General features: G+C 47.0%; 1 protein-coding gene across 6 annotated transcripts; it reads left to right on the forward strand.

Annotated features, from left to right (window-relative positions):
- Window positions 1-1,383: 1,383 nt before the first annotated feature.
- On the forward strand, window positions 1,384-20,649 carry ZDHHC1 (zinc finger DHHC-type containing 1). Of its 6 annotated transcripts, XM_051801850.1 has the most exons (14): window positions 1,390-1,509; window positions 2,394-2,488; window positions 3,148-3,366; window positions 4,672-4,723; window positions 5,052-5,178; window positions 5,790-5,891; window positions 6,732-6,856; window positions 7,191-7,349; window positions 10,700-10,812; window positions 16,418-16,436; window positions 16,473-16,503; window positions 17,113-17,206; window positions 17,876-17,984; window positions 18,409-20,649. In XM_051801850.1, the coding sequence occupies exons 1-14, from the start codon at window positions 1,464-1,466 to the stop codon at window positions 18,684-18,686; spliced, it is 1,569 nt and encodes a 522-aa protein (XP_051657810.1). In that variant the 5' UTR covers window positions 1,390-1,463; the 3' UTR covers window positions 18,687-20,649. The 6 variants fall into 6 exon arrangements, with proteins under 6 accessions (XP_051657812.1, XP_051657810.1, XP_051657807.1 ...); XM_051801847.1 differs by having other exon boundaries at window positions 16,418-16,503; XM_051801849.1 differs by having other exon boundaries at window positions 2,394-2,476; window positions 16,418-16,503.
- Window positions 20,650-24,343: the final 3,694 nt, after the last annotated feature.

Here is a 24,343-nt window from a genome sequence, read left to right on the forward strand (position 1 = left end):
TGGGGAATTACAGGGGTAAATATTTATCCCTGCGCACAAGGTGTCCCGGCCAAACCGGCCACCACAAACGGGGTTTGGGGTTGGTTTCTTCTGCCCTTCAGGGACAACACGACTTGATTAATCACTTACACCCACGTTACTGACTGCTAATGACAGTAAAACTTCTCAAAATTCACTGCAGGCAGGATGTGGAGCAGCTGGAGCGTGTCCAGAGAAGTGCAATGGATCTGGGGAAGGGTCTGGAGCACAAGTCTGATGAGGGGTGACTGAGGGACCTGGTGGGGCTCAGCCTGGAGAAAAGGAGTGGCCATATCACTCTCTACAACTCCCTGAAAGGAGGCTGTAGCCAGGTGGGGATCAGCCTCTTATCCCAGGTAACATGTAACAGGATGAGAGGAAACAGCCTCAAGTTGTGCCAGGAGGGGTTTGGATCGGATATCAGGGAAAAATTCTGCACAGAAGGGGTGGTCAGGGACTGGAAAAGGCTGCCCAGGGCAGCAGTGGAATTCCTGGAAGTGTTCAAAGGGTGTGTGGATGTGTCACTTGGGCATCTGGTTTAGTGGTGAACATAGTGGTGCAGGGTTAACAATTGGACTCGATAATCTTAGAGGGCTTTTCCAACCTTAATAATTTCATGGTTCTTGCTGCTTGTTTATTGATTAAGTGAAGTGGTCACAGCACCAAACCTGACAGAGTTCAGGAAGCATTTGGACAGCACATGGTGTGATTCTTGGGGTTGTCCTGTGCAGGGCCAGGAGTCAGACTCAATGATCTTTGTGGATCCTTTCCAACTCATGATAATCTGTGATTCCATAATCCAGGCATCCCTGGGGTCCATCTTGGTGGAATTACTGACACCAGACGATGCTGGGAGGATTTCAAAGCAATGTCAAATGCTGCATTATCCCAGTAGCCCAGGGGATCCTTTATCTTTCCTAGACAACTCTATGCTTCCCAGAAGCAATCCATACTTCCATGTCCTTTAATTTGCTTTACCTAAACACAAACCACTCCAGTAAAATTCTGCGATCTCATTTACATCTCAGTGTAAATCTGAATATATATATATTAACAAAAATAATACGCTTCCATGCTATAAAGACTACTTGACATAATAGGGAAGGGAATTTTCCAGGAGCAGGGTGGCTTTGGCTCACAACCAGTCTCCACCGCTGGCTCCTAGGGCATCGCTAGGCATATGAAATGTCACCTCCTGGGAGGGTGGGGCGTGTCGCAGCCGGGATTTCCCCGGGCGTGGGTCTCAGTGAGGACCCCACACCGGGGCTGACGCGGGACGGAGCCTCGCTCCTTCCTCCCGTGTCCCCGCGGAACGATCGCGCCCGGCGCCGTTTGGGCCCCGCGCGCCGCCGTAGCCGTTGCCATGGCGACGGGCCCAGCGGCCCGAGGAGGCGCCGGGAGCGGCCGTGGAGGCCTCGGCCGCGGGCCCCGCGCCCTGCCCGGGCATGAGGCGGGGACGGGGCCGCTGCCAACCGCTTCAGCGGGGAGAAGGTGAGGCAAGGGAGGTGCTGGAGGTGCGGGAGGGGTTTACGCCGCTGTTACCAGAGCGGCTGCTCGGGAACCCGCTCGCCCGGCTCGGCCCCTGGTGCCTGCTCTGGTGACTGCCCCTGCGTACCGGTGCTTCTCTCGCTGTCTGCCCTGAGCACCCTGACAGTGACTTCATGCCTTGTTATTTGTATTCAGCATTTTCTGGAGCTGGGTAGAAAGGAGTGCTAGGCATACCCACAGCATAAAGGCATCCCATCGGGAGGGGGAGGCGGAGTGTCTGGACAAGGGGGAATGGCTTCGCACTGACAGAGGGCAGGGTCAGATTGGATAGTAGGAGGAAATTCTTGGCTGTGAGGGTGGTGAGGCCCTGGCACAGGTTGCCCGGAGAAGCTGTGGCTGCCCCATCCCTGGAAGTGTTCAAGGCCAGGTTGGACGGGGCTTGGAGCAACCTGGGCTGGTGGGAGGTGTCCCTGCCCATAGCAAGGGGTGGAACAAGATGAGCTTTGAGGTCACTTCCAACCCAAACCATTCTGTGATTCTCTGCTGCATCCTCTTAGCACAGAGCTTTGTTTTTCATCAGTGCGTTAACTACAAGCCATTGAGTTGTCAGGGAAAGGCAAGAGGAACTTTGGTCCTGAAATGGGACAAGCAAAGCCTTACACATGGCTTTCTTCCTTCCTGAGAGCCTGTTACAGCCAGACTCTGCTCTGGGATGGCTGCAGCCATAGGGACAGCCCAGCCAGGAGGCAGCTTCAGTCACAGAGAGTTTGACAGAATTCTGTCCAATTCTACCAAAGTTTTGGACGTTAAATACCATAGTGTTAAAACCATCCAGTGTCACAAAACAGCAAAATCTTGCAGCAGAACCTCCTCCTTTTTTTTTTCAGGATCTCTGTGGGCCTGTTTCCCTAGCCAAGGTCTGATTAGGAGAAAGGAAAAACCTGGGAATTTCTTCAAATGGTCTGAGCAGGTTTTGTATCAGGTAGCTCAAAGTGATGCACAAGAAAGTTTTCAACAACCTAATGAGAAAAAGATGGCATGATTGGAAACTGTTTCTCCTCAGTGATGAGCCAGTTGCCATGTAGCAATTTAAGCTATGAATGCAGGCAGATGCTGCTAATTACCTCAAAGGCTGCTTGTCTACAGGACTGTGCTGAGGAATATAAATTATGTTCTTTTCTATTCTTACTCACTCCTCTACCAGTTGACCCCAAAAGACATTTCCAGCCCTTTGCCTGGGGCTGAAGGACTGTTGGCATACCAAGACTGGAACTGTCCTGCTCACTCTCAGCACGTTGCCATACTTGCTCTGTACCAAAATACCCTCTTTGCTCTTTTTACTCCATTTAGGTCAAGAGCCACTCAAAGACTGGCAAAACCTGCGAGTTTCCCTTAGCTGCAAATTTGGGGTATGGTGGTTTCACGCCGACATCAGCACTTGCTTTTAGCCTGTGAAATTGTTTTTACCCTTTTGTTCCTAGTGATCACAAATCCCCCATGCAGAGAGAAGTCTCTCCTCAGATGTGTCATCATTTTAGTCTCTCTAACTTGGTCCACCTTGTAGCATGTGGCCAGCACCAAGGCTCGGGCACAATATGTTTGTATCACGTCCTTTTCGTTTTCCATTTTTGATTTCTGTAGATGAATATCTGCAACAAACCTCATAATAAGATAGCTCCAGAGGATTTGGGTGAAGCTGTCCCCGAGGTGCAGGTCCAACGTGCTCGAAGGAATGGCTGGAGCTGGCCACTGCACCTGTTCCAGATCATTGCCTGGCTGCTGTACCTCTTCTTTGCGCTGGTTGGCTTTGGAATCCTGGTTCCTCTCCTGCCCCGCCACTGGCTGCCCGCTGGCTATATCGTATCCTTTGGTCAAGAGGAGAACAAGGGCTGTAACCAACTGTCATTGGGGGTTTTTTAACAGTAGTTAGCATAGGAAGCACAGGAGAAAGCAGCTGAACCAGAATCTTCTTCTGAACGATAACCATCACCTTGATCTTGTCCTGTCTATAAAAAACAGTTATTTTGAAATCCTCACTTTCGGTCACCGGTATTCTGAGGTTTGAATTTAGTACTTAACAGCCTGGTGAGGGTTTATAATTTGTGAGCAAGTGTTGGCTTTTCTCATCTTTCTGGCAGCATCTTCCTGGTGAAAATAAAATTGACCAGGTGGCTCAGTGACACTTGGTGCTTGCTTAGCCAGAACCAGATAACCAAGAAATATTACTGAGAGAATCCTAGGAAAAGTTCTGAAGAGATGGGATGTGCATCTTACATCATTTATACATCTGATTTATGTTGGTCTATGAGTTTTTGATATGTTTGGGATGATTTTACTTATCATTGTTTTAGTTATATTTGTGTGATTTAGGCATTAATGTCATTAGCTCACAATGGTCTTACATGTACTTAGCTTACCCAAATCCTTGGTACTATCACAGCTCAAACCTCGTGAATTTGTCTACCAAATATCTTCATAATGCAATCTAAAGTCATTCTAATTCAACAGATTAATGTATCCCAAAGTTTTACTTCCAGTTAATAAAGCACTAATGTCTCTTTTGTGTCAAAGGCAAATCCCTTCCCATTCTGCTACGCCAGCCATCAGAGCTCCAGTCAGCTGGACCTCTCAAAGACCTCAATTTTTTTCCTTACTACATTGCTCTGTTTTCCATAGGCCTTGATATGGTCAGTGATGTGCACATCTGGGTGTAACCAGAAGGTTAATATTTGCACATATGCTTATTTAGCTGCAGTGTATTGAAAAGCAAACCCTTGAGCACAGGGGTACTCCAGGCATGCAGGGTTGCTGCTTTGCATTTGCATATTCATATATATTTGTATGTTCTTTCCCAATATCAGCAGCTACTTCAGGTGTCTGATCAAAATAAGCCTAAAATATATTTGTTCTGAATTAGTACTGCATTTTGAAACAAGAATCCAAACATGTAATGTTTCAAGGAGCAATGACAAATCCTGGATCCTGGCTGTAAATTGGGTAGGAGCCTACTCTAAAGGGTTGCTCCTCTTTCTTGGAATTCTGGCTAAGAAAAAGGGAAGCAAGGTGATCAATACTAGTTCCTTGATGTGACTTCTGTTTTTTCCTTCTTGGAATTTGGTCTTGTGAAGGGGCATATGCACAACCTTAACCACTCTCCTTTCCAAGGGGTCTGTACAGACTAAGAAATGTGGACCTGTGTCAGCAGGGTCAGATTCTGGTAAGTAAAGGTAACTCTTAAAAACTCCCTGTGCTAGTAATGACATTTCTGTGAGGCAGCGTAGTACACAATAAGGAAGATTGTTCCTGTAGATTTAGTTATCTTTTTCCAGAGGATATTTATTACAGTGCAAACATCTCTATTAATAAACTGCTGCAATCACTTATATAGTGGTTTCCAATTCTAAGTCATATATTCCTCATCTATGTGGGCTTTGTGTATTAAGGATTAAAAGATAAATTTAAAAACATTAAATCCTTAACTGTGTACTTACTTCAGTGTCCAGGAGTGTGTTTTATCTACCATTTAGTTGTTCATCTTACTGCAGTCTCCATTGATCCTGCGGATGCAAATGTGCGAGAAAAAAACTATCTGGGGCCTCTGGCCACCTTCAATCGTAACCAGCATGCCCATGTCATTGAAAACCATCACTGCCATGTCTGTGACGTGGATGTGTAAGTATCTTCTCTTTTCTTCCTATTTCTCTGTCTTCTTTGCCTTGGCACTTCACCATTAGTCTGTAATGTCAGACTGAACGGTTGAAACGGAGCCCCTGCAGCGCGAGCTCAGCTTCAGCCCGTGGCAGGGTTCAGGTGGTTGGGTAGGGACCTACTGTCAGATGTGTGCAGGGTTCTGTGTTTTATTTCGTTGCTCACGTGTTGTGTGGAGAGGGCTGTTGTGTTCTGTGTTACCTGGGTGTTGGTGTTTGACCTAACAGTGTGTAACTGTGTGTGTGTCTGTGTGTGCTTGTATCTGGCTCTATGCTAATAAGGTATCAGGAAATGCTTGAAGGGCAGGCATTAAGAAGTTTTGTAGAACTGCTGAAGGGATTCAAATCAGAAATCAACAATTTCCAGTTTAGAAATCATGCAGTGCACTGCAAGGCAAATTTGGTAGTGTTTGGGATTGTGGTCCAGTGCGTTTGGGAGTTGAAGTGCTCTTGATGCAGAAGGTTTTCACACTATTACCAGGATCTCTGCTGCTGTATCTCCCCTGTGTTTGTGTCACTGGAAAGTCATGGTAATGAGCTAGTGCTGCCACGCTAATGCCACCCTTTCTTTGGCAGGAGTGCCAAGTCAAAGCACTGTGGAACTTGCAACAAGTGTGTATGTGGCTTTGATCATCACTGCAAATGGCTCAACAACTGTGTGGGAGAGAGGAATTACTGGTAGGAGCCTGGCGTTGTGACAGGAGCAAAACACTGCATCAGTAATGTCACTCCTTCTCTTCCCAAGCTTCTCCTGCATCTCAGTCCAGTCTGTACTCAGCCACACAGAACCACTTTTCTTTCAGTTTCTGGCTGAGTAAAATCAGTCATGAGAAAATTAGGTGGAAAATACAAGCATGATTATGATATTCAAATAACCAGGGATAAAATCCCAACAATTAGAATTTTGTAACTGAACATCTATGAGTAAAAACAGAGGACATACTCTTATTCTTTGCTGTTAGAAAAAGCTTACAGGATGTTAATTGGGTGTCCTTAATGTTTCTGAGAGCTGGAGTGGGAACAGAACCATGATCATGCTGTTCCAATCTGAAACCACCTGCATCCAGATTGTGTGCTTTCCCTACAAGACCTGCCAGCTGGCAGGATTCACAGCAGCATATAGACACCTCTAATCCATGCCAGGTTTCAGATAAGAATAAGCAGACTATCACTGATGCTTCTCAGTTTACTTTCCCGCCCTAAAACCCTGTGGAGAGCAAAGTGTTGTTGCTGCTGGGTGCCACGTTTCACTGCCTTCAGATTTTGTGCAGGGAGCTCTTTGTCTGTCCTAGATATACTTGAGTGTTTTGTAACCACAGCTGCTCTAAAGGGTTACAGTTTAGTCCCTCAGGGTAACAAAAATAAAGTGAGACTGTTTACCAGTATCTATCATAAGTGTAAGAAAGCGTGACAGTAATTTGAGACAGCTGTCTTTATCTCCATCTTTATTAGAGTCTGGGATATTGAATTGTATGTGTGATGTTATTGAAGCCACTGAGACCTCTCCCCTTCTTGCAGGCTTTTTTTGAATAGTGTTCTATCTGCCATCCTGGGCCTGGGGCTTCTGCTGCTCGTTGCTTTCTACGTCTTTGTGGAGTTCTTCGTCGACCCCACGATGCTCCGCTCCGACCACCACTTCGATGGTACTGCAGTGCTTCTGTTGAGCATCCTGTGAACCAGCCAGCATATCTCCATATGGGTTTGGGTTCTGTGGGCTCTTCCACTCAGGAGAAACTCCATTCCTACTCTATTTTATGTTTCTGTTAGAGTATCTCTGCTCAGCTGGATGGAGTGTCTTTCCTTACAGAGCTAACTGCTCTTCCTAAATTCCCCACAGGCACCAGATTTCTTAGGCCTCCAGTGCACAGTGGGTCTGCAGCTACTTTTGAGTTAACAAGATTTCCAGCTGTAAAGTTTAGTTAAAGATATTTCCTACCTGGACAATCCATTTAACCTCCAATTCCCTTTGTTTTACAGCTCTAAGGAACCACATGGACCGCTGGCTTGTGTTTCTTCCTGCATCTCCTGTTGAGACCAAGGCACCTGCCATTTTGGTCACAGCTGGGATTTTTATTCTTCTGAGCCTGGTGACCGTGATCCTGCTGGGCCACCTCTTGACCTTTCACATTTATCTCTGTAGGTGTTATGTTCCTGTCGTCTGCATCCCTATTTTGTTTTCATTTTATTAGCTTCTACTCATCCTGCATTCATTCTGTGTTCACCTCTGTCACAAATAGACACACATTGTGCAAGATTGCCATTGGAAAGGTAGAAAACTGGGGGTTCACATCATACTTCTGAGTTTCCCCCAGTACCAGGTAGGCTTATCAGTGCATGTGTAATGTGGGGCATGGTGCCAGCAATGGCAGATTCAGATTGACTCTGCATATGGGCTCTGTGAGTCTCCTCACTGTACCTTGGGTGTGTGAGAGAGCCTGTTTCTCCCTTATCCCAGAGAAATGTGGATGTTCTGAGCTAAATTTCTAACAGGAACCCTGACATCCAGGCCAAGGTCGCTTTATGGAACTTGTACCATATTGACACAAGACTTGTGGAATTCAGGGGAAGAGGCTTTCAGAAAGGCTTCTCTTTAGATCTCCTGGTTGTTGCTCTGTCAAGAAGGGGTATTTATATTTGTTTATGTACAGATGGGCATCAAAAACTTGTTTTCAGTCATCGTCTAAAATGAAGCCAATGCTTTTTGGCTGCTGACGAAAGTCGTGATGGGAAAAGATCTTACACTTGTGTTAGATGGTAGTGCCAAAACTAGGGAAGGAGGGATGTGGTGGAAGAGAAGTGAAGGACGGCAGTTACAGAGGATCCTTGGATGGATTTTCAGGGTCTCAGTTAACATCTGTGCAGGTGCCAACACAAACTAGGTCAGCACAAACCAGCGCGGCTCCAGAAGCAAACCAGCTGCAGTGCTGAAGTGCAGCATTCGATGGGTGAGTGCTCCTCAGCTGGCACGGATGTTACAGTCAGTGAGGACACCGTCCTTTTCCTTCTAGAGCCTCTCTGAGCTTGACTTAAATTTGGTCATGCTGCAATTTTGCTTTCTTGGTGGAATTGACTGTTGGCTTTGCTGGGCTAATGGCGATACCCGGGGATTCAAAAGGTTGATCTCTAGAACCGTGGAAAGACAAAAAGCATATCAAAGCTGGGGCCACTCCAGTGAGGTTTCTTTTGGATGAAAAAAGATTATTCGGTTTAGTTCTGAGCAGTATTTGTCCTGTCCTTGTGCACAGCTTCCACCAGAGGGTGCTCCGTGCCTGGGATAGAGACCTGCTTTCTCTGCCAGAAACCTGCGTGTGCGCCACACGTGCAGCTCTGCTCCGGGTTTCAGGGGATTTTTGGTTTCTCTTGTCTTGGGGTGATTCTTTATCCTCTTTCAGAATCAATTTTGAACCAAATTAACTTTTACTTTTGGCCCAATTTAAAATTGATTAATTAATTTAATTATTGTAATTTTTGCTAATGTTTTGTTACATTAAAATCTGCTGCTCTAATGAAACTGGTTCCAGCTGTGCAGAATGCAGTAAGTCCTTGCTTTGAAGGAGGAGTGTTACTATACTGAAACCTATATTTTGTGCTGCATTTGAGTATGCATTGCACTTACAACTGCATTTAACTTAAAACCTGGATTTCAGGGAGATAGACAAAGTAGGTCTGGTTTAATTCCTCTTATTTCACATCTGTAGCTGTCAATAGTCTCCTCTGAATGCTTTAAGGTAGACAGTGTTTTAATGAACTGTCTACCCTCTTTTGGGACTAGAAGTACAGTTTACCAATTGAAATTTAATTACTGTTCCTAAGTATTTTTTCATAAGCCTTTTTGTTTTTAAATAATTAAATTACAGAAAGAAAATAGCATCCCTGTGAGTGGTAATGCCCTTAGGCTTTGCATAAAAAAACCTGGCTGAGGTCAGGTATGACTTTGAAAATTTAGAATCTAGTTTTGTTACAAGCACAGCGGAAATTTCAGAGTTACTGTCCTGATTTTAATTACTCATGGTGATCACTCAAAAGGAAGGATGTAGGTTATTCTCCAGATGGTAGGTCCATGTGTATTAAAAATTACTAGTCTTGATTCAGACTCAGTTCTAAAGGCATTCAGTGAAGCACAGCACTTCACAAACTTGGAGGGAGAATATATTTTTTCTTCAATACTAAGAGGCCAGTGGTCAGCAGAATAAAAAGAAAAAAGTAGTAGGGAATATAGGAAGGGAATATAGGAAAGGATATGTGGCTCTTCACAGGCTGTGATTATATGTTGTGTGTTATGTGCTGCAATCTTATCTGGCCAAGAAGTGCAGTATTTTAACTAAATAGCTCTATTAAAATATTTTAAAAGTTACACAGTAAGTACTCAGAAACCAACAAACTCTAAATTAAAAATGGTTTATAGCCCTTTGCTTGTGAAGCAATATTCTGTTTCTCAAAGAAAGCAAACGGTGCCATTCTAGGAGCACTTGCCAGCACTCTGCACTGTCCCCATCAAGTGCATTTGCTAATCACTTGGCTGCAGACTCACATTCATCTCTCTGTGCTCTGTCTTCCTGGCCAAATGGATCCTGAATTTTTATTTCTTCATAAGGTGATTGCTTTAGCAGAGGGGCACCTTCTCCTCTGCTCTCCCCCATTTTCCTGTGTAGTCCTCTACTCCTCTGGCTTTGAGGGATAAGATATTACTGGTACAAGTGTCTTCAGGCAGAGGAAGGATTTTAGTCCGGATGTCCCACATCCCAGGCATCTGCTTTAACTGCTGTGCTTCTGTGAAAAGGAGGAATAACTATCAGGCTGTGCAGTAAAAATCTTGAGCATCCATTTCTGGATTTTGTTCTCTAAAAATACTTACCACAGCAGGGTCATTATGGGAGGAATGTCTGAGTTTTGGACCCTGATAAGATTTTGGGTCTCACGAAGAAACCAAGCTGCTCAGAAATGTCACGTGCTTTTGGTCATTTGTGGAAGCAGATGTGTTTGTGTGGGGGACCTTAAGAGCACATAAACTCCGGGACATGTGAGCTCTGGGCACATCTGTTTGGCACAAGGCAGGCTGTGCATTTGATGCTCCCTGGTTTGCACATTAAGTGCCTCAGTCTCTACAGGACACTGTAACCTGAGCAATTTTTTTCCTCCATTTAGCATCACATACCTTCTGATTGCTCACCGAGCTATTCATACCTGTTGGGTATGAATAATGGATTTGCTCTGAAATGAGCTGAACAAATTACTGCAGTCTAGAAGGCTGTACCATCATGTGGTGAAGAGCAGTGGGACTGTAAGGAAGCATTGTGATGATGACAGTAAAGGATATAGTAAGACGCATAAAAGATACAGTACAATACACAGGTACTTTTGGCTTAGAGTATCCATCCTCTTGTGTTTATAGTTACCATTGCATTGTGTGGTTATTCAGGCTGTTTGTGTAAGTGCAGTGAGGAGTGGCCTTTCCTGTGCTGACAGATTTCTTTCTTTCCTCCCAGTGTGGCACAAGCTGACGACGTACGAGTACATCCTGCAGCAGCGGCCACAGCAAGAGGCAGAAAAAGGGGACAAGCAACAGGAGCCTTGTTCCTCCCAAGTGAGGCCCAGTCAGGTACTCATCCTGCTTTCAGTCCATTTCTCAAAACCAGCCTCACTTTTCCTCAGTGTAAAGGTTGCTTCACTTTTCTGAGCTGCAGATTTTGAAGGCAGTTGCTAGAGATAAGACTTTAGAGGTACTTTGATGGGGTTGAGTAGGATGTGAGAGAGTGTAAGGCCTGTAATTCGATGAACACTTTAGGCATAAGCAAGCACTGCTTTCAAAGGAATCAATCCCACCCACTCTCTTCCTCCACCACTTGTTTTGGGCCCTACAGTGTCTCATCTCCTCTGCCAGCACAGCTGTTCGTTAGAACAGGGTGGGGAAACTCATCTGAGTAACAATAAAGTTATTAAAAAAATAGTTGAGCTGGCCCAGCTCCCTCCCATTTGGTTCACCAAGCAGTCACATAAATGCCTGGCTCAGCACGAAGGAGGGTGACTGAAGAGTGGGAAGAATCCTATCCCTGAAAAGGACAGGTCCAGCTGTTTAGGTGGCAGAGCACATCTTGGTTGCCTGTGGGAACAGTATCCCAGGTCATGGCTGCAAGTGAGACCAGCTCTAAGGCTGGAGAAACTAATCATGGAGCAGCTGATCAGCCCAATAATTTAACCATCTTCAAAGTGAAAAGGACACCAGTCATTCAGAAATGACCCAGATATCTGCTTTTCTTTGAATTGAGACTACATAGTGATAAGGGTCCTTGTGATTACCATGATGTTGATCTGTATCTCTGTAAAAAGAGTTCTACAAGCTCTTTAATGCTGCTGCACTCTGCAAAGGCAGATATACCCTGCTCTGAATTGAGAGGTTCAGTACAATTTATTTTGCTACAAGGCAAAATAAATTATTGGATTAGCTCAAATTTTGACCAGACAAATTATGTACTGGCTTTATCAGGGACTTGAATTAGAAAATTCCAGAAATTCTTCCTAGTCTAAATTATTCTTTGATTCTCAGACCTGTGTAACTTTTCACTTTATGCAAGTTACCTACTATACAACCAGTTTTACATTTCATAAGAAATTAATTAAATCCAAGCTTCATCTATGTATCATGGGTAGAAATACTGGGATCTCTCTAGACTCATCCATGGTTTCTCCCTATCAAAGCAAAGGGGAAAGTCAGCTAATTCAGTTTTGTATAATATGGAGTCCCTAGCTTTTCATATATATATATTTTTTAATTGTTTTGGAAAAGTTGAACTTTCAGTTTAAACGGAGGTTTCCATAACAACAAAAATATTTGGCACTTTGTCTCATAGAGCTTTGCTTACTATGAAAATTAAAACAATAATAAAGCATTAGCTCTAATCATCTAGTTACTGAATATTAATCAATACTGAAAATGTGTTTGAGCAGGGGTGAACTTCACGTGTGTGTGCACATTTGGGATGCAGCCTTTCAGTGGTGTTCTCCTGTTTGCACTGGTGCTTGTCTAGATATGTGTGAATATGGTTAATTTGGAGCAGCAAGCCTGGAAGGAGCAGGGTGAAAAGGAGTTCGGTGTTTCAGGGCTGCAGTCCTTGGGGAACAAGAAAGACTGGATGGTGCCCAGTAACATTGTTAAAAAAAATGTTAACCCACCAGATTTTCCTTGTTTCTTACATAGCAACCAGAGATAAACACAAACAAACAGATTGGAGTAGGAGGACACCAAGTGACTTGCCTTTTGTGAGCTATGTTGAATGCAGCCTTCTTTAGCTTGAACACAGCAGCCCTTTGTAACTGATCCAGCGTGTTGTGAGCATAAAATGGAAATCATCCTCTTCCCGCTTTTGTCTGAACTGCTCATTCATTTTAGGGACTAAGAAGAAACATGCATTTCCCCTTTAATCCCTGTTTTTGAGCCTTATTCCAGCTTTGGTGTTGGTTTTGGCTTCAGTTTTCCATGTTGGTCTGTAGCTAAGTCTTTGGCTATGTTCAGGTTAGAGGATTCTTGTTCAGGTTAAAGGATTCTTATGTACTTGTAGAATCCTTCTCAGAACATGCACAAAGCCAAAGCCCTAATTTTGCACACTTAAGGAGTTCAGGTGTCACAAAAAATGCAAACCAGTTGGACACACTGAGCCTTTGCCTCTGTTACTGTACCCAAAGCAGGATGTGTAAGTAACGATTTTTTCTGTAGGCTGTTGCATAGCAGTCCAAAAAAAATACAAACTAAACCAAAATTGATGCTTTAATGCACAATTGCATTCATGCCAGGGAGCTGGCTTTCATAGGAGGCCAGCTGGGATGTGATTCTTCTCACATTCCTAAAGCTTTGAACTTGCTTTGGACACTGATTCAGGTTGGTGAGGGTTGATTTTTAAATAATAGACACAGATTTTACTCAGCTTCCCTCAAATTTTCAGCATTGTTTCTTTCTTCCAGTGTTGCCTTAAGATGAACCTTGTCTTCACTCTCATCCTCAGAGATCCACTTTCCCTGGGACAAGAGCATTTTTTCCAGTTCAATTCTGCTTCCCCTCCAGGCAGACAGCACTTCAGGGCATTTGCTGTCACTGAAGTGGTTGATAAGGGCAGCTGCAGCAGGCAAGGGAGCTGAATTCATCATGAGCTTGTAACCATGGTCCTGGGGGTGACACAGCTGGTGTTTGGTGAGCAGGGCCAGGGTTTGCCCGGTGGTCTGTCCATCCCGCAGTCTGTTTTCAACAGGACTAACAGCTGAATCCAAACAACCCAGCTGCAAACCGAGCTTGTCTTGGTGCTGCAGTGGAAGGATTCTGGCTGTCCTGCTGATGCCTGAGAGCAGAAGGAGGCTTGGACTCTGCTGTGGCTGTAGTTTCTGTCACACTGAGAGAACACTGTATTTTCTACTGAGCGAATCTGCTTCCATTTGTTTCCACTACTCAGCTTTAGTGGGGTACTTTCATTTATGTGGCTGCTTTGGTTATATATTATTTATAGAAGGCTGAAATGAACAAAATGGATTTTAAAAAGGCTCTTTCATTCCCTGCTTGGAAAGAAATCGTTCATGTTATTCTCAAGATGAATCATTTATTAATCTCCCTCGCAGTGCTGGTCCTGCAGTCCTGTTTGTGCACTGTGGACATTGAGCCCTGATTGTTTTCAGTTACTCTGCACACTGGGATGTCTCCTGCTACAGCTCCCTTCAGCCACAACCTGCTTCCCTCTGAAAACACCTGTGCAATCACAGAGACACAAGACTGTGTCTGGTCTTCTTCACTTGTGACTCAGGTGCATGAGACCTGAATGTAAATCTTGGTTGTAAATGCCCCCAAGGAACTTTGAGGAGACATTTGTGCACATTTGGTGTTCAGTCAATGGTCAGCAATGATCTGACTTGAGTTACAAGTTCTATGTGAAATACATGTAGTAAATTTTTGTGGATTATTAATCTTGCACTTGCAGAAAATCCTGCCTGTAATAGATCTAAATAGCATAATTCTCAAGTCAGAAACTCCTAATAGTTGCAATTGCTAAACCAGTTCCCTTCAAATTTTATGTTGCCATCTATAAAACAGCTGCAAATTCCTCTCCACCTCTTTCTTTTTTCTTTCCAAGACCAGTCAAACACAGAGCATGTTAACAAAATGCAGCAATTCTGAAGTCTTTCCAGTTTGGCAACTCTCTTATCTAACAATTGCATGAGTACAGAGACTCCAGACATTGATGCCAAGATGTTTGAAAGGAACTAGTGGGTTTGGAAGTATCTCTGCTGCATGGGGAGAAGGCTGGCCAAAGGGGATCAGACCAGTGTGCTGGCTCTGACACTGGCCAGCTCTGGCTGCTGAGACAGAGTATTCTCTCCCAGCACTCAGCAGGGTGTGTTAGGGGCTTCTGGAGCACAGAGCTTCAAACAGCTTTGTATCTGCTGGTTTCTCACAGGAACCTTTCTCACTTCTTGAGTCCATGTCACATTTAGCACCTGCAGCACCCTATGGCAGTGAGTGCTGCAGCTTATTTCCACGCTGTGTCAGAAATGCAGCCTTTCTTCTGTTTCTTTTGAAACTACTACCTGATTTTTTTTCATTTGATGCTCTCTAAGTGCTGTGTTAGAGAGCTACTAAACAATTATTCCCCATAGGCTTTCTCCACTGATATCTGCCCTGAGTATTCCCTCTTCTGACTGAAGAAGCCTGGTCCATCAGCTGTTCTTGTACAGAAACTGCTCAGTCCCTCTCATTGTCACTGTTCTCTGTACCTTCTTCCTGGTCTTCTGTGGTGAAAGATCCTGGAACACTATAAAGAATCCAGTGTCCAGGCTTTCGATGAATTTATCCAGTAACATGAAGCTATTTTCTGTTTTCTCCTTTTATTTGCCTTTCCTTTTTATCCCTAACATCTGAAATGATTTCTTGGCTGCCACTGAATGTGCAACTCCAGGGATTGTTTTCTATTTCAGAGACCTGTCCATGGCTCTGTCCATAAAGTTTACCCTGCTTTCCCCACGTGCATCACTTTCCATCTTTACCTCTAGCAACATTGATTTTTGTGTGCCATTTTCTCACCCTGTAATTCAGGATTACAAGGTTCTTCCGCAGCTCTTTGCGGCTGACTTTCATTTTTAATGCCTTACATCAGGGAGTGTCATCACCAGGCTTCTCACTGCTCTGCTCTTTTGTTGATTGTTTATGAATTTGGTGAAGTGCAGAGGCCCTGGATCTCTCAGGAACCCATTTGGGGGATGTCCAACTCTGACTTCATTTTCTCAAATTTGCTGATCAGGCTGTTCAGAAAAATAGGTCTTCATGAGCTTGTTTAAGCTATTTTTGAAGCTAATGCCTGTCACATTTTAAATCCCTCCCTCTTTACCACCTAAAAGTTACCTTAAAATGAGTGTCTTTATAATCACTGGATGCTAAAATGCTTAAGAGGAAGTTGTCCTGCTGGTTATTCAAGTTTAAGATGAGCTGATAAGTAGTGTCAGGGTTCTTCTGAGCATGGTTTATCCTTTTTGATAACAGGGCTTCATGGCCTGCATCCCTTGGTACTCTGACCATCTTAACTGGGTCCTTCTGAGGGAGAATTGGAGTCCTTTTCTGTAATGCAAACACTTGGATTTAGGAGGCTCATTTATTGAATCTTCTTATACGTATCTGAAAATATGCAATTTTCATGTTCATTGTGGCATTACTTTGAGTTCAGCTGTACCTGAGGCAAATATTCAATGTATCACATGCTTTTTTTAAAAAACAGCAGTTATCAGTCATACAGGATCATACAAGAAACAGCAAATACTTTATGTTTTTCCTGTATGTTTCATGCTTTCATCCTCCTCACCATTTTGCATTTAAAAGACCTTTTTTTGCATTCACTGAGTAGTTCCTCGGATTGAACTGTGTAACTAATGGAGGCTTTAAGTGGTGTTTTGAATGTGGTCCCAAGAAATGACTAAGCTGATCTCTCTAAGTGTGATTTGGTTTTGAGTCACACAAAATACTGCCTGGACTAAATGAACAAATCAGGGACTTCTGATTGTGCCGGTCTTGGTTTTCCATCTTCTTAAGCAGCAGAGTCCTGCTGAGTTTCAGCTGTGCTACCTGTAAGGGTGGCAGAAAATGTATGTCATGAGGAGAAAGGAGACATCTAGTGAAGATTCCTCTTCTCCATTCTGTGTCCATATTAGTCTGAAAATGTTAATTTTTTTTTTTCCAGGAAGCAGACTTATTGTCAGGTAACCCTGGCTATACAGACCCTGGAATTCAATCAGTGGAATTCTCAACAGTAACTTCAGGAAAAGGGTGAGATGAGTCTCCCAGCAGTGTGTATGGTGAATGGGAAATTGTCATCAAGGTCACTGATGGACCCTAAGACAAAAATACTTAGGAGGATAGGGAGCCATCAGTATTTTGACCAAGACACAGTGAAATCTTTGAGTTCCAAGAGGGGGTAAATACTTGCTTTCCCTTCCCTGGGAAAATATAATTCCTAGAATACTTTATTAATGCTGTTTTACAGTAAATATTTTATATCAAAGTGGTTTCTATTAATTGTTTTATGTTAAAATTACTTTGAAGCTGCCTGATTTGTCCTGTAACTCCTGTATGTGCTCATTATAGTTACATGATTTCAGGTTGTCAAGAGATGCAAAGTTTATAACACAGGCAAGCACTCATGGGAAAAGGAGATCTTTGTCTCTTAATTAATCCTTACCTGTTAACTTGTGTCCCTGGGAATTTCCTTCATATTTGGCACAACTGTGGAGGAGAAGCTCCCCTGCAGTTTTGCTGGGAATGCTGTGCAAGGCGGGCAAGGCTTCAGTCAGGCTGATGTGTACATGCAAGCAACGAGGGAATCAGAGTTAAGTCCTGTCTTAGGGACTCACCTTGTGTGTCTGCTGTGTGTTTTAGCTTTCCAAAGCTCTACGTCCACAGCAAAGAAGGTGACCCCGAGCAGAGCTCCTCCCCAGACCCCCCAGCTCTTCGCTTTGCAGTCCCTTCTCAGGTAAGCAGGACCTGCTACACCCCAAACCTCTGCTGCTGACAATCCACCGAGGTGCAGGGGCACACACTCACTCCAGTGCAGGCTGTGCTTACCCCCTGCTCACACAGGGCATGAAGCTTGAACCTATGAAACAGCTGTCCAAAGTCCTTGGACTGTGCTCCTGATATTCATGTATCTGCGTCCAGATGCTCTCCCCTCTTGCTCAAATGGCAGATGGTGCTGCTCTTCCCCTTTCCTCCAAGCTTGTTATCAAAATTTTGTCATCTACATGATAAGAAAAACTGCTTTTCATCTGTACTTGTATTTTGGACAAGAACTGTCCCTCTCTTGGGATGTCCTGTGCTATGTGAGTTTTGGCCCCCTCTTCTAGTTTGGCTTTACCAGTACAAGTGATCAGTGTCTCATAAACCCTCCAGCTGTGTGAGACAACACACAGAGAATCACTGTATGCAGATAATGTGTGTGTTCATTCAATACCTGTACTCTGTCACTGCTTTATAGCAACTCAGTCTTAAACTATAAAATATTCTTGGACTTTGGTTATACCTAGTGATCATTATTCAAAGTAGGGGGAATTAAAAAGAGGTAGCAAAGTAAAAAAACCTGTCTGTCTCATTACTTTGGGCTGATAAACTGAATTCTCCTCTCTTGGGCCTCTTGCTTTCACAGCAACAGAAGAAAAGAAGAAAGAAGATGCACAGAGCTTCTTCCTCAGCAGTGGACAGTGGATCTAAAGAACATGCTACACGTCAGCCCTCCTTCCCAGATCCCCAGTCAGGTGAGAGTGCCCCACTCAGTTTCTCTGCTGAATTTTGTATAAATAGAGGCATGATTTTCTTTAACACTGGTGGATCAGCCACAGCAGAGTTCCTGGGCTTGTTGATGTCTTTGTGGAGCTGAGAGATCTCTCTCAAGCTTTCTACTCCCTTTATTTCCATCTGCAGAGTTCCCAGCCACAGCTGCTGCCACCTCACCTTGCCACAGCTTTCACCTCTTAGTGCCAGCTTCTCCTCTGAGAGCTGCTGTGCCCCCCAGCATCATCAGCCTCATCCAGGCAGCAGGACCCCCAGCTGACTATCACTCAGAGTCTGCTGAGTCCATGGATGAGATTCCTGTGGCTCAGATTCGCTTTGGGAGCACAGCCCTTCAAGGGCCTCCTAAGAATAACTCAAGCAACTCTCAACATTATCCCTTGTCCACAGACAATCCCAGAGGTGACAGGAAGAAGAACCTGTATTCTGAGCACAAGGTAAAAAGGAGAGGCTGCCAGCAGGACAGACGCTTGGAACAAGACCTGGAACTTTTTCCTAAGGTTCCTGATGTGTTTGTAAGTAAGAGCAGTGGAGAACCTCTTGTCCCCCAACTCCAGCCCAGGGAGAGCACAACCGAGCCTGACCACAGAAAATGCACCAGCAAGCAACGTGTGAGCAGACATGATCCATGCTCAAAGGACATAAGGACAAACACCACAGCGGCCTAGGGATCAGCATTCCAAAGCCACAGCCTTTGGGAACAGTGTTAGTATTGTGTAGAGGCCTAAGGGACTCATCCCTCACTGTGCATGTGCTGTCAGGCTGCAGTGGGACATTTCTCACCCTCAGCCAAAGGCAAGAGACAGCAAAAGGTGGCAAACCTGAGGCAGACCTGTTGCTCGAGAGAGTTCCAGTGCTTTCCTTAGGAAAGGTCCAACCCTTCCTGGCCCTCTGCACACTGGTACTGCAGGGACTTCCCAGGAGAGTGTGTGGGGAAGAACCAGGCTGCATCTCTGCTCTTCCCTGCACCCTGAAATCTGTGTTTCCCATCTGCCTAAACCCTGTCAGTCTTTGAATCATTGTGCAGGGGCTTCAGCAGGTGGTCAGGGAGTAACCTCAGGATTGTCCCTTCCCTATACCGCTTTCCACTGTGCCCCCTCAAGCCAAGTCCACCACCAGCATGTTCTCTGGAAGGCAATGTAGTTTGGCCTGCTCCCCCTTCCCAGCAGCCTGGGGTGCCCCACAGCACAGCCTTCTCATATCAGAAGTTTTGGGATACAGCAAGTCCTGAAACCTTTCCCAGGCTGCCAGATCTGCATTAGTGCCCAGCCAAGCCTGGAGTGTGTGTGGTGCAGAAGGATCCCACAGCAGACACTGGGGCACACAGCCAGTGCCTCGAGTCACAGCAGCCTGTGCTGGGGGTGAGAAGCAGGGATCTGTCTGGGCTGCTGTCCTGCAGCTCCTCAGCTTTCCCTGCCCTCTTGGCTTCCCCAGGCAGCATGCCCCGTTCCAAATTCCTGGCTGAGCACTGAGGCTGGAGCTTCCAGCAAGCCCATATCTGCCTAGTATCCATCTAACCTCAGAGCCTGGGAGAGCAGCTATGCACAGATCCCAACAGGCCTTGCCACGGGCATGGGAGTGCCTGACATGATTTGTCACTTGGCAGCCGTGGCACGTGCACAACCCTGGCACGGCCGGTGCCCTGAGTGGCAGTGGCTGATGTGACCAGTTGCACCATTTCCAGACAGGCCCCTGGTGCTGGTGAACAAACAGGGAAGAATTAGGAAAGAAAAGGAAGCCGGGGGAGTCTTCATCACCCTACCAAATCTTTGATGCGTGGACAGCACAACCGACCCTTTGTCCAGACTGCGGTGGGTGCAGGTGAGGGAAGGACAGGGCGGAGCAGGTTTGCTGTCTGAGGCAAGTGAAGGTGCTCTCCCCTCACCTGTCTCAATCTGCAAACACTTATCTGAAATGGTTCAGAGCAGGACAGGATGTCTGAGGACAAAAGCTCTTTGGGCACAGCCAACATGGGACAGGCAGGCTGGACTCCCAGCCTTGATGGGAGAGACCAGCCCCAGGGAGAAAGACTTGGGGGTGTTTTAAAGGGCTGCCTTACCACTGTTCTCTGTTGTCTGATTTTTGTCTCCTGAAAGAACTGGGATGAGGAGCCTTTACTCCTCATCGAATTACATGATCCATTGATCAGCAAAAGTGAAGTCTCCTGTAGCTGCTGAAGTAATTTTGTGTCAGTTTACAGGAAGGGCTGGCCTGTGGTCACCTTCCTTACAGCTTCCCTTGCTGCTGTGGCTAGCAGTATCCACTGGCAGCATGACCCTTTGGAAAAGCAGGTGAGTGTGGATCCAGCCTTAGTGGACCAGCACACGTGGCACTGGGTGTCTGCAGAGACCAGGGCATCTGCTCACCAATGGGTCCTGGTTAGACAAAGTCCTTCCTCTTGTTTTTCCTCATGTCCACTGTCATCCAAGGAAACTCTGTAGCAACACTGGGCTCAGGGTTTTCCAAGGCCAGCTGTCCCTCCACCAGAAGGCATTGGTAATTCCTCTGCAGCAGGTGCCCCTGAGCAGACCTTGTGTGTTTTCTTAATCTCTGTCCATGCAGAACCAGTCCCAAAATCATGTACAGAGCTCTTTAGTAGCTCTGGCCACAATAAAATTTTCTATACTCTTTGCTAAACAGTTTCCTCATTTTTTCAGCCACTCCTGGATCTGCCCAGTCAATGTTCCCAACTGTTGGTTCACTTCTCCCTGAGCCCCTGATGTCCCAGCAGGGCTCAGCACTGTAACCAGTGTGGGGGTGACAGCAGTCCCCTCTCCTTAGGGCCCTGTGGATGTTACATAGGACTACCTTCCCTGAGGGGTAAGGATCAGGGATCACCTTTTCCCAGAGGTGTGTAACCAGCTTGGTTTCTGTGGTGGAGCAGGGTGAGCACCAGGGGGAGGAGGCCCAGCCAGCTCTGTGTTGGGATGCAGAAAGGTTGCTGTGCCCTTTGGGCTGAGGGGAGCTGGGTTTCCTGGTCTGTCAGATGTCCAGGGGAAGAAACCTCTGGCATGTCCTGAGGTGCCAGGTTTTGGGCTCAGTCTGGGAGGGAAGGGGATGTCCTACAGTTTGCTGGAACATGACCCTGTCCAGAAGCATGGGACTCACCCTGAGGTTCCCATTTAGTCCTCCCCTTCCCAGGCTCTGCTACCCACTGCCCTACTGAGAACAGCACCAAATTCCTCTGTCACACACAGAGACACCTGAGGAGGCTCTCTGCCCCCAGAGCCCCCAGCAAGCAGTGCAGAGCCCCATAAGCTGCTGGGCTGTCCTGGTTCTGCCCAGCCTTGCAGAGACTTTGTGAGGTGCAGGAGCCAAACACCTTTTTTTGGAGACCAGTGGGATCCTGGGCAGGGAAGCCATCCTTCTGCTGCCTTCAGCTGGAACATTTTCTCTGCTCTGCTGAATAACTCGAGGCTGCCAAACATTGCTGTGTCCATGTGTTGGAGCAGCTGGGTGCTTTGCCAAGAGCCAGGCTCCAGCAGGACGGGCTCTCAGCACTGCCAGCGTTAGACTCTGATCTCCTGAACCTCACAGGCAGCAGGCAGGACTGTGTGTGCCACATGGTGGTTTGAATTGGGCTGGGGTTTGTGTTTTTGCCACAACCACATCAAAGGAGGACTGTTGAAGATGCATAATGGGCACTCAAGAGTGAAGATGGTGAGGCCAAGATGGTTTTAGCTCCTGAGAGAATTGCACTCTCCTTCCCAACCTTGCTTCTGTTCTCTTGGGACTCTAATGCTGATAACCCCACAGGTTCAGATGCCAATGGTATTTCTGCTGTCCTGGATGAGGAAGGTCCACAGCAGACCTGTGGCAGCAAGCAAAAGGATAGAATCACATTAGGGTGCTGCTGCAGAGTCCAGCATGTGGGCAGAGTGGTCCTGGTCTCGACACCAGAGGATTGCAATGACTGCAAGGTACAGCCCCAGACCATCAGAGAGCTGGGTTAAGGTGAGAGCTTTAACTCCCCCTCACTGCAGAAACATTGAGGTCTGACATCCCCAAGCACCTCCTCCAGCACTAAATAGAAGGTTTTTGCCAGGGCATGAACTCTCCCATCAGCAGGAGGCAGCGCCCTGGACCAGCTGTTTCCACCACGAGACACTGTGGCTTTTTATTAGGAAGAAGCAATGATTTGCAGGATGACAGCTTTGCACAATCCTCTAAAATCAGAAGTTATGGTCTCTGGCCACCTTCTGGCAGCTGTGCCAGGCCTTGCAGTGCCTGCTGTGAGCCTCCTGCCTTGGCAGGGGTCACACGTCCTGCTTGCTTTCATCTTCGGGCCTGGCTCAAGTTTCTTTGTCTACCCTTTGAAGTCAAGGGGACCTTCCTTTGGGAAATGATTTTGTGTGAGTCCGTTCCTGCCCTTGCTTTTGACACGTCCCGAGAGCATCTCAATGAGCTGCCTTGAATTGCGGGGGTCGGGGGAAAGGAAGTTCCTGCCAGAGGATGGAGCTTTGCCCCCCTCCTGTGTGCCCGGTGCCGGTGGCACAGCCGGCACACACAGAGCACACACAGAGCACACACAGAGCACACACAGAGCACACAGAGCACACAGAGCACACACAGCACCCCGCCATCCCGCTGCTCGGCAGCCGCAGCTAAGCCCTGCTGATGCCTTGTGGACACGCTGTTGCCGCGGTGACCGTACACAGATTGCACAACCTCCGAAACACTTCCCTCTGTTTTGTAGCAACTCGCGCTGGAGAAGCAGCGTTCCCGCATAACCTCATCCCACCCCAGACGCAGCCGAGCCAGCGACTCATTCCTGAAAGGAGATGACTCCCGGGAGCCTGGAGTGCCCAGCCCCGGGGGAGGTGAGGGGCAAAGAGGATGAGGGTGAGCACAGAGGGTGCTCCGAGGTTGTGCTGTGCTCTCGTGCAAGCTCTGAGCTGTGCCTTGAGCAGTCACAGCACTCGGGGGCTCCGTGTGAAGGCAGGGAGAGGGACACAGTCCTAGCAGGGACCATTCCAGCAGCCGAAGCTGCACCTTGGGGACACTGAGCTGTGTGTGAGCCTCGGTGTGTCAGGAGCAAGCACTGGAGTCTTCGGCTCGTTAAGGTCCCTGGGGCAGGAGACAGCCTGGGAACATCCTGACCTTGATTAGAAGGGAAATGTCCCTGGAGAGCTGAGCCCTAAGCCATGTACATGCTCCTCCACTGCAGCACAGGACCTGTGCAACCTCCCTCTCAACTCCTACCCGTCCTGTGGGCTCTGGATCAAGCCCCAGCCTCCTCCTGGGCTTCCTTTTCCGGGCTGCATGAGGAACAGCAGGAGCCAGCCAAGGACCACGCTCCATCCCAACATGATGACAACAAATGCACAACAAACCCCAGCCCTTAGGAACAGAAACCTGACCTGCTCAGCCCGACCCTGTGGGGCAACTCGCCAGCTGTGGCTCAGTGCTCCCTCTTGCCCAGCTCTTCCCATGTGCCACCTCTTGGCTCTTTGGGCTCTGCAGCCCCAGGACCAGCTGGAGCTCCTACAGAAGAGCTGTCAAAGTGCCCAGCTCCTGCCTGCTGCTGACTGGAACTACTGTGCTGTCAAGCCCTGCGGAGCTGCTGCAGCCTGGATGCTCCAGCCCACATTACCTGGGCTCCTCTCCGGAGCTGACACTGAGCCAGAGACACCTGTTCCAGTGGGGAGTTGCAGGGCAAGTTAAGGACAAGACTGTACCTTCAGCAAGACTTATCCACCCTCCTTGGTGTGGCAGTCTCAGTTATTCCCCTCTCCTTAAATCAGAGAGAAGGCAAAAGCTCTTCCCCATCTTCTACAGTGTCAGATGAGCCTCCACACCAATCCTGCCCACGCTGGACTATCCTCTGCAGGATGTCCTTGCCACCCTGCCTCTGGCTGGGCTGTGAAACAGCAGCTCCTGCAGAGACCTTGATGGAGACGTCACCGGGCTGGTTGGGGGATGTAACACAGTGGCTGTAACATGTGGCTGTGACCAGCTGGGGCTACCAAAGCAGCCAGGTGCTGTGACGTGCCTGTAGCCTCTGGCACCAGCCCCGGCACTCACCTCTGAAGTGGGAGGTAAACTCAGTGATCCCAAACTCCCAGAGCTGGCTGGTGGTCACCTCTGGAGGTCTCCAGTCCCTGCTCCAAGCCAGGATCAGTGTGAACAGGTTGCTCACAGCTTTGTCCAGTCAAAAGCTGTGTCAACTATGTCCCAGCAGAGAACGTGTGCCCCTCAGCCAAGAGGAGGAGGTTGTCACTGAGGCTCTACCCCACAGCAAAGGGCTCTGGGTGCATGAGCAGAACTGACACCCCTGGGGCAGCCCAGCCGTGGGGACAGCCCTGTCCTGAGGCTCCTCTGCACA

The sequence above is a fragment of the Manacus candei genome, unplaced genomic scaffold (assembly GCF_025592945.1).
Source record: "Manacus candei isolate 608988 ecotype Guabito, Panama unplaced genomic scaffold, ASM2559294v1 h1tg000053l, whole genome shotgun sequence".
Classification (NCBI taxonomy): Eukaryota; Metazoa; Chordata; class Aves; order Passeriformes; family Pipridae; genus Manacus; species Manacus candei.

What these genes read in the sequence shown, in the direction of transcription:
- ZDHHC1 (XM_051801847.1), top strand. Translation starts at nt 1,464, where the DNA reads ATGAGGCGGGGACGGGGCCGCTGCCAACCGCTTCAGCGGGGAGAAG. An exon ending in GTGGGAGAGAGGAATTACTG is followed by an intron (nt 5,892 to 6,731) that starts GTAGGAGCCTGG and finishes CCCTTCTTGCAG; the next exon opens with GCTTTTTTTGAATAGTGTTC. An exon ending in CTCCGACCACCACTTCGATG is followed by an intron (nt 6,857 to 7,190) that starts GTACTGCAGTGC and finishes TTTGTTTTACAG; the next exon opens with CTCTAAGGAACCACATGGAC.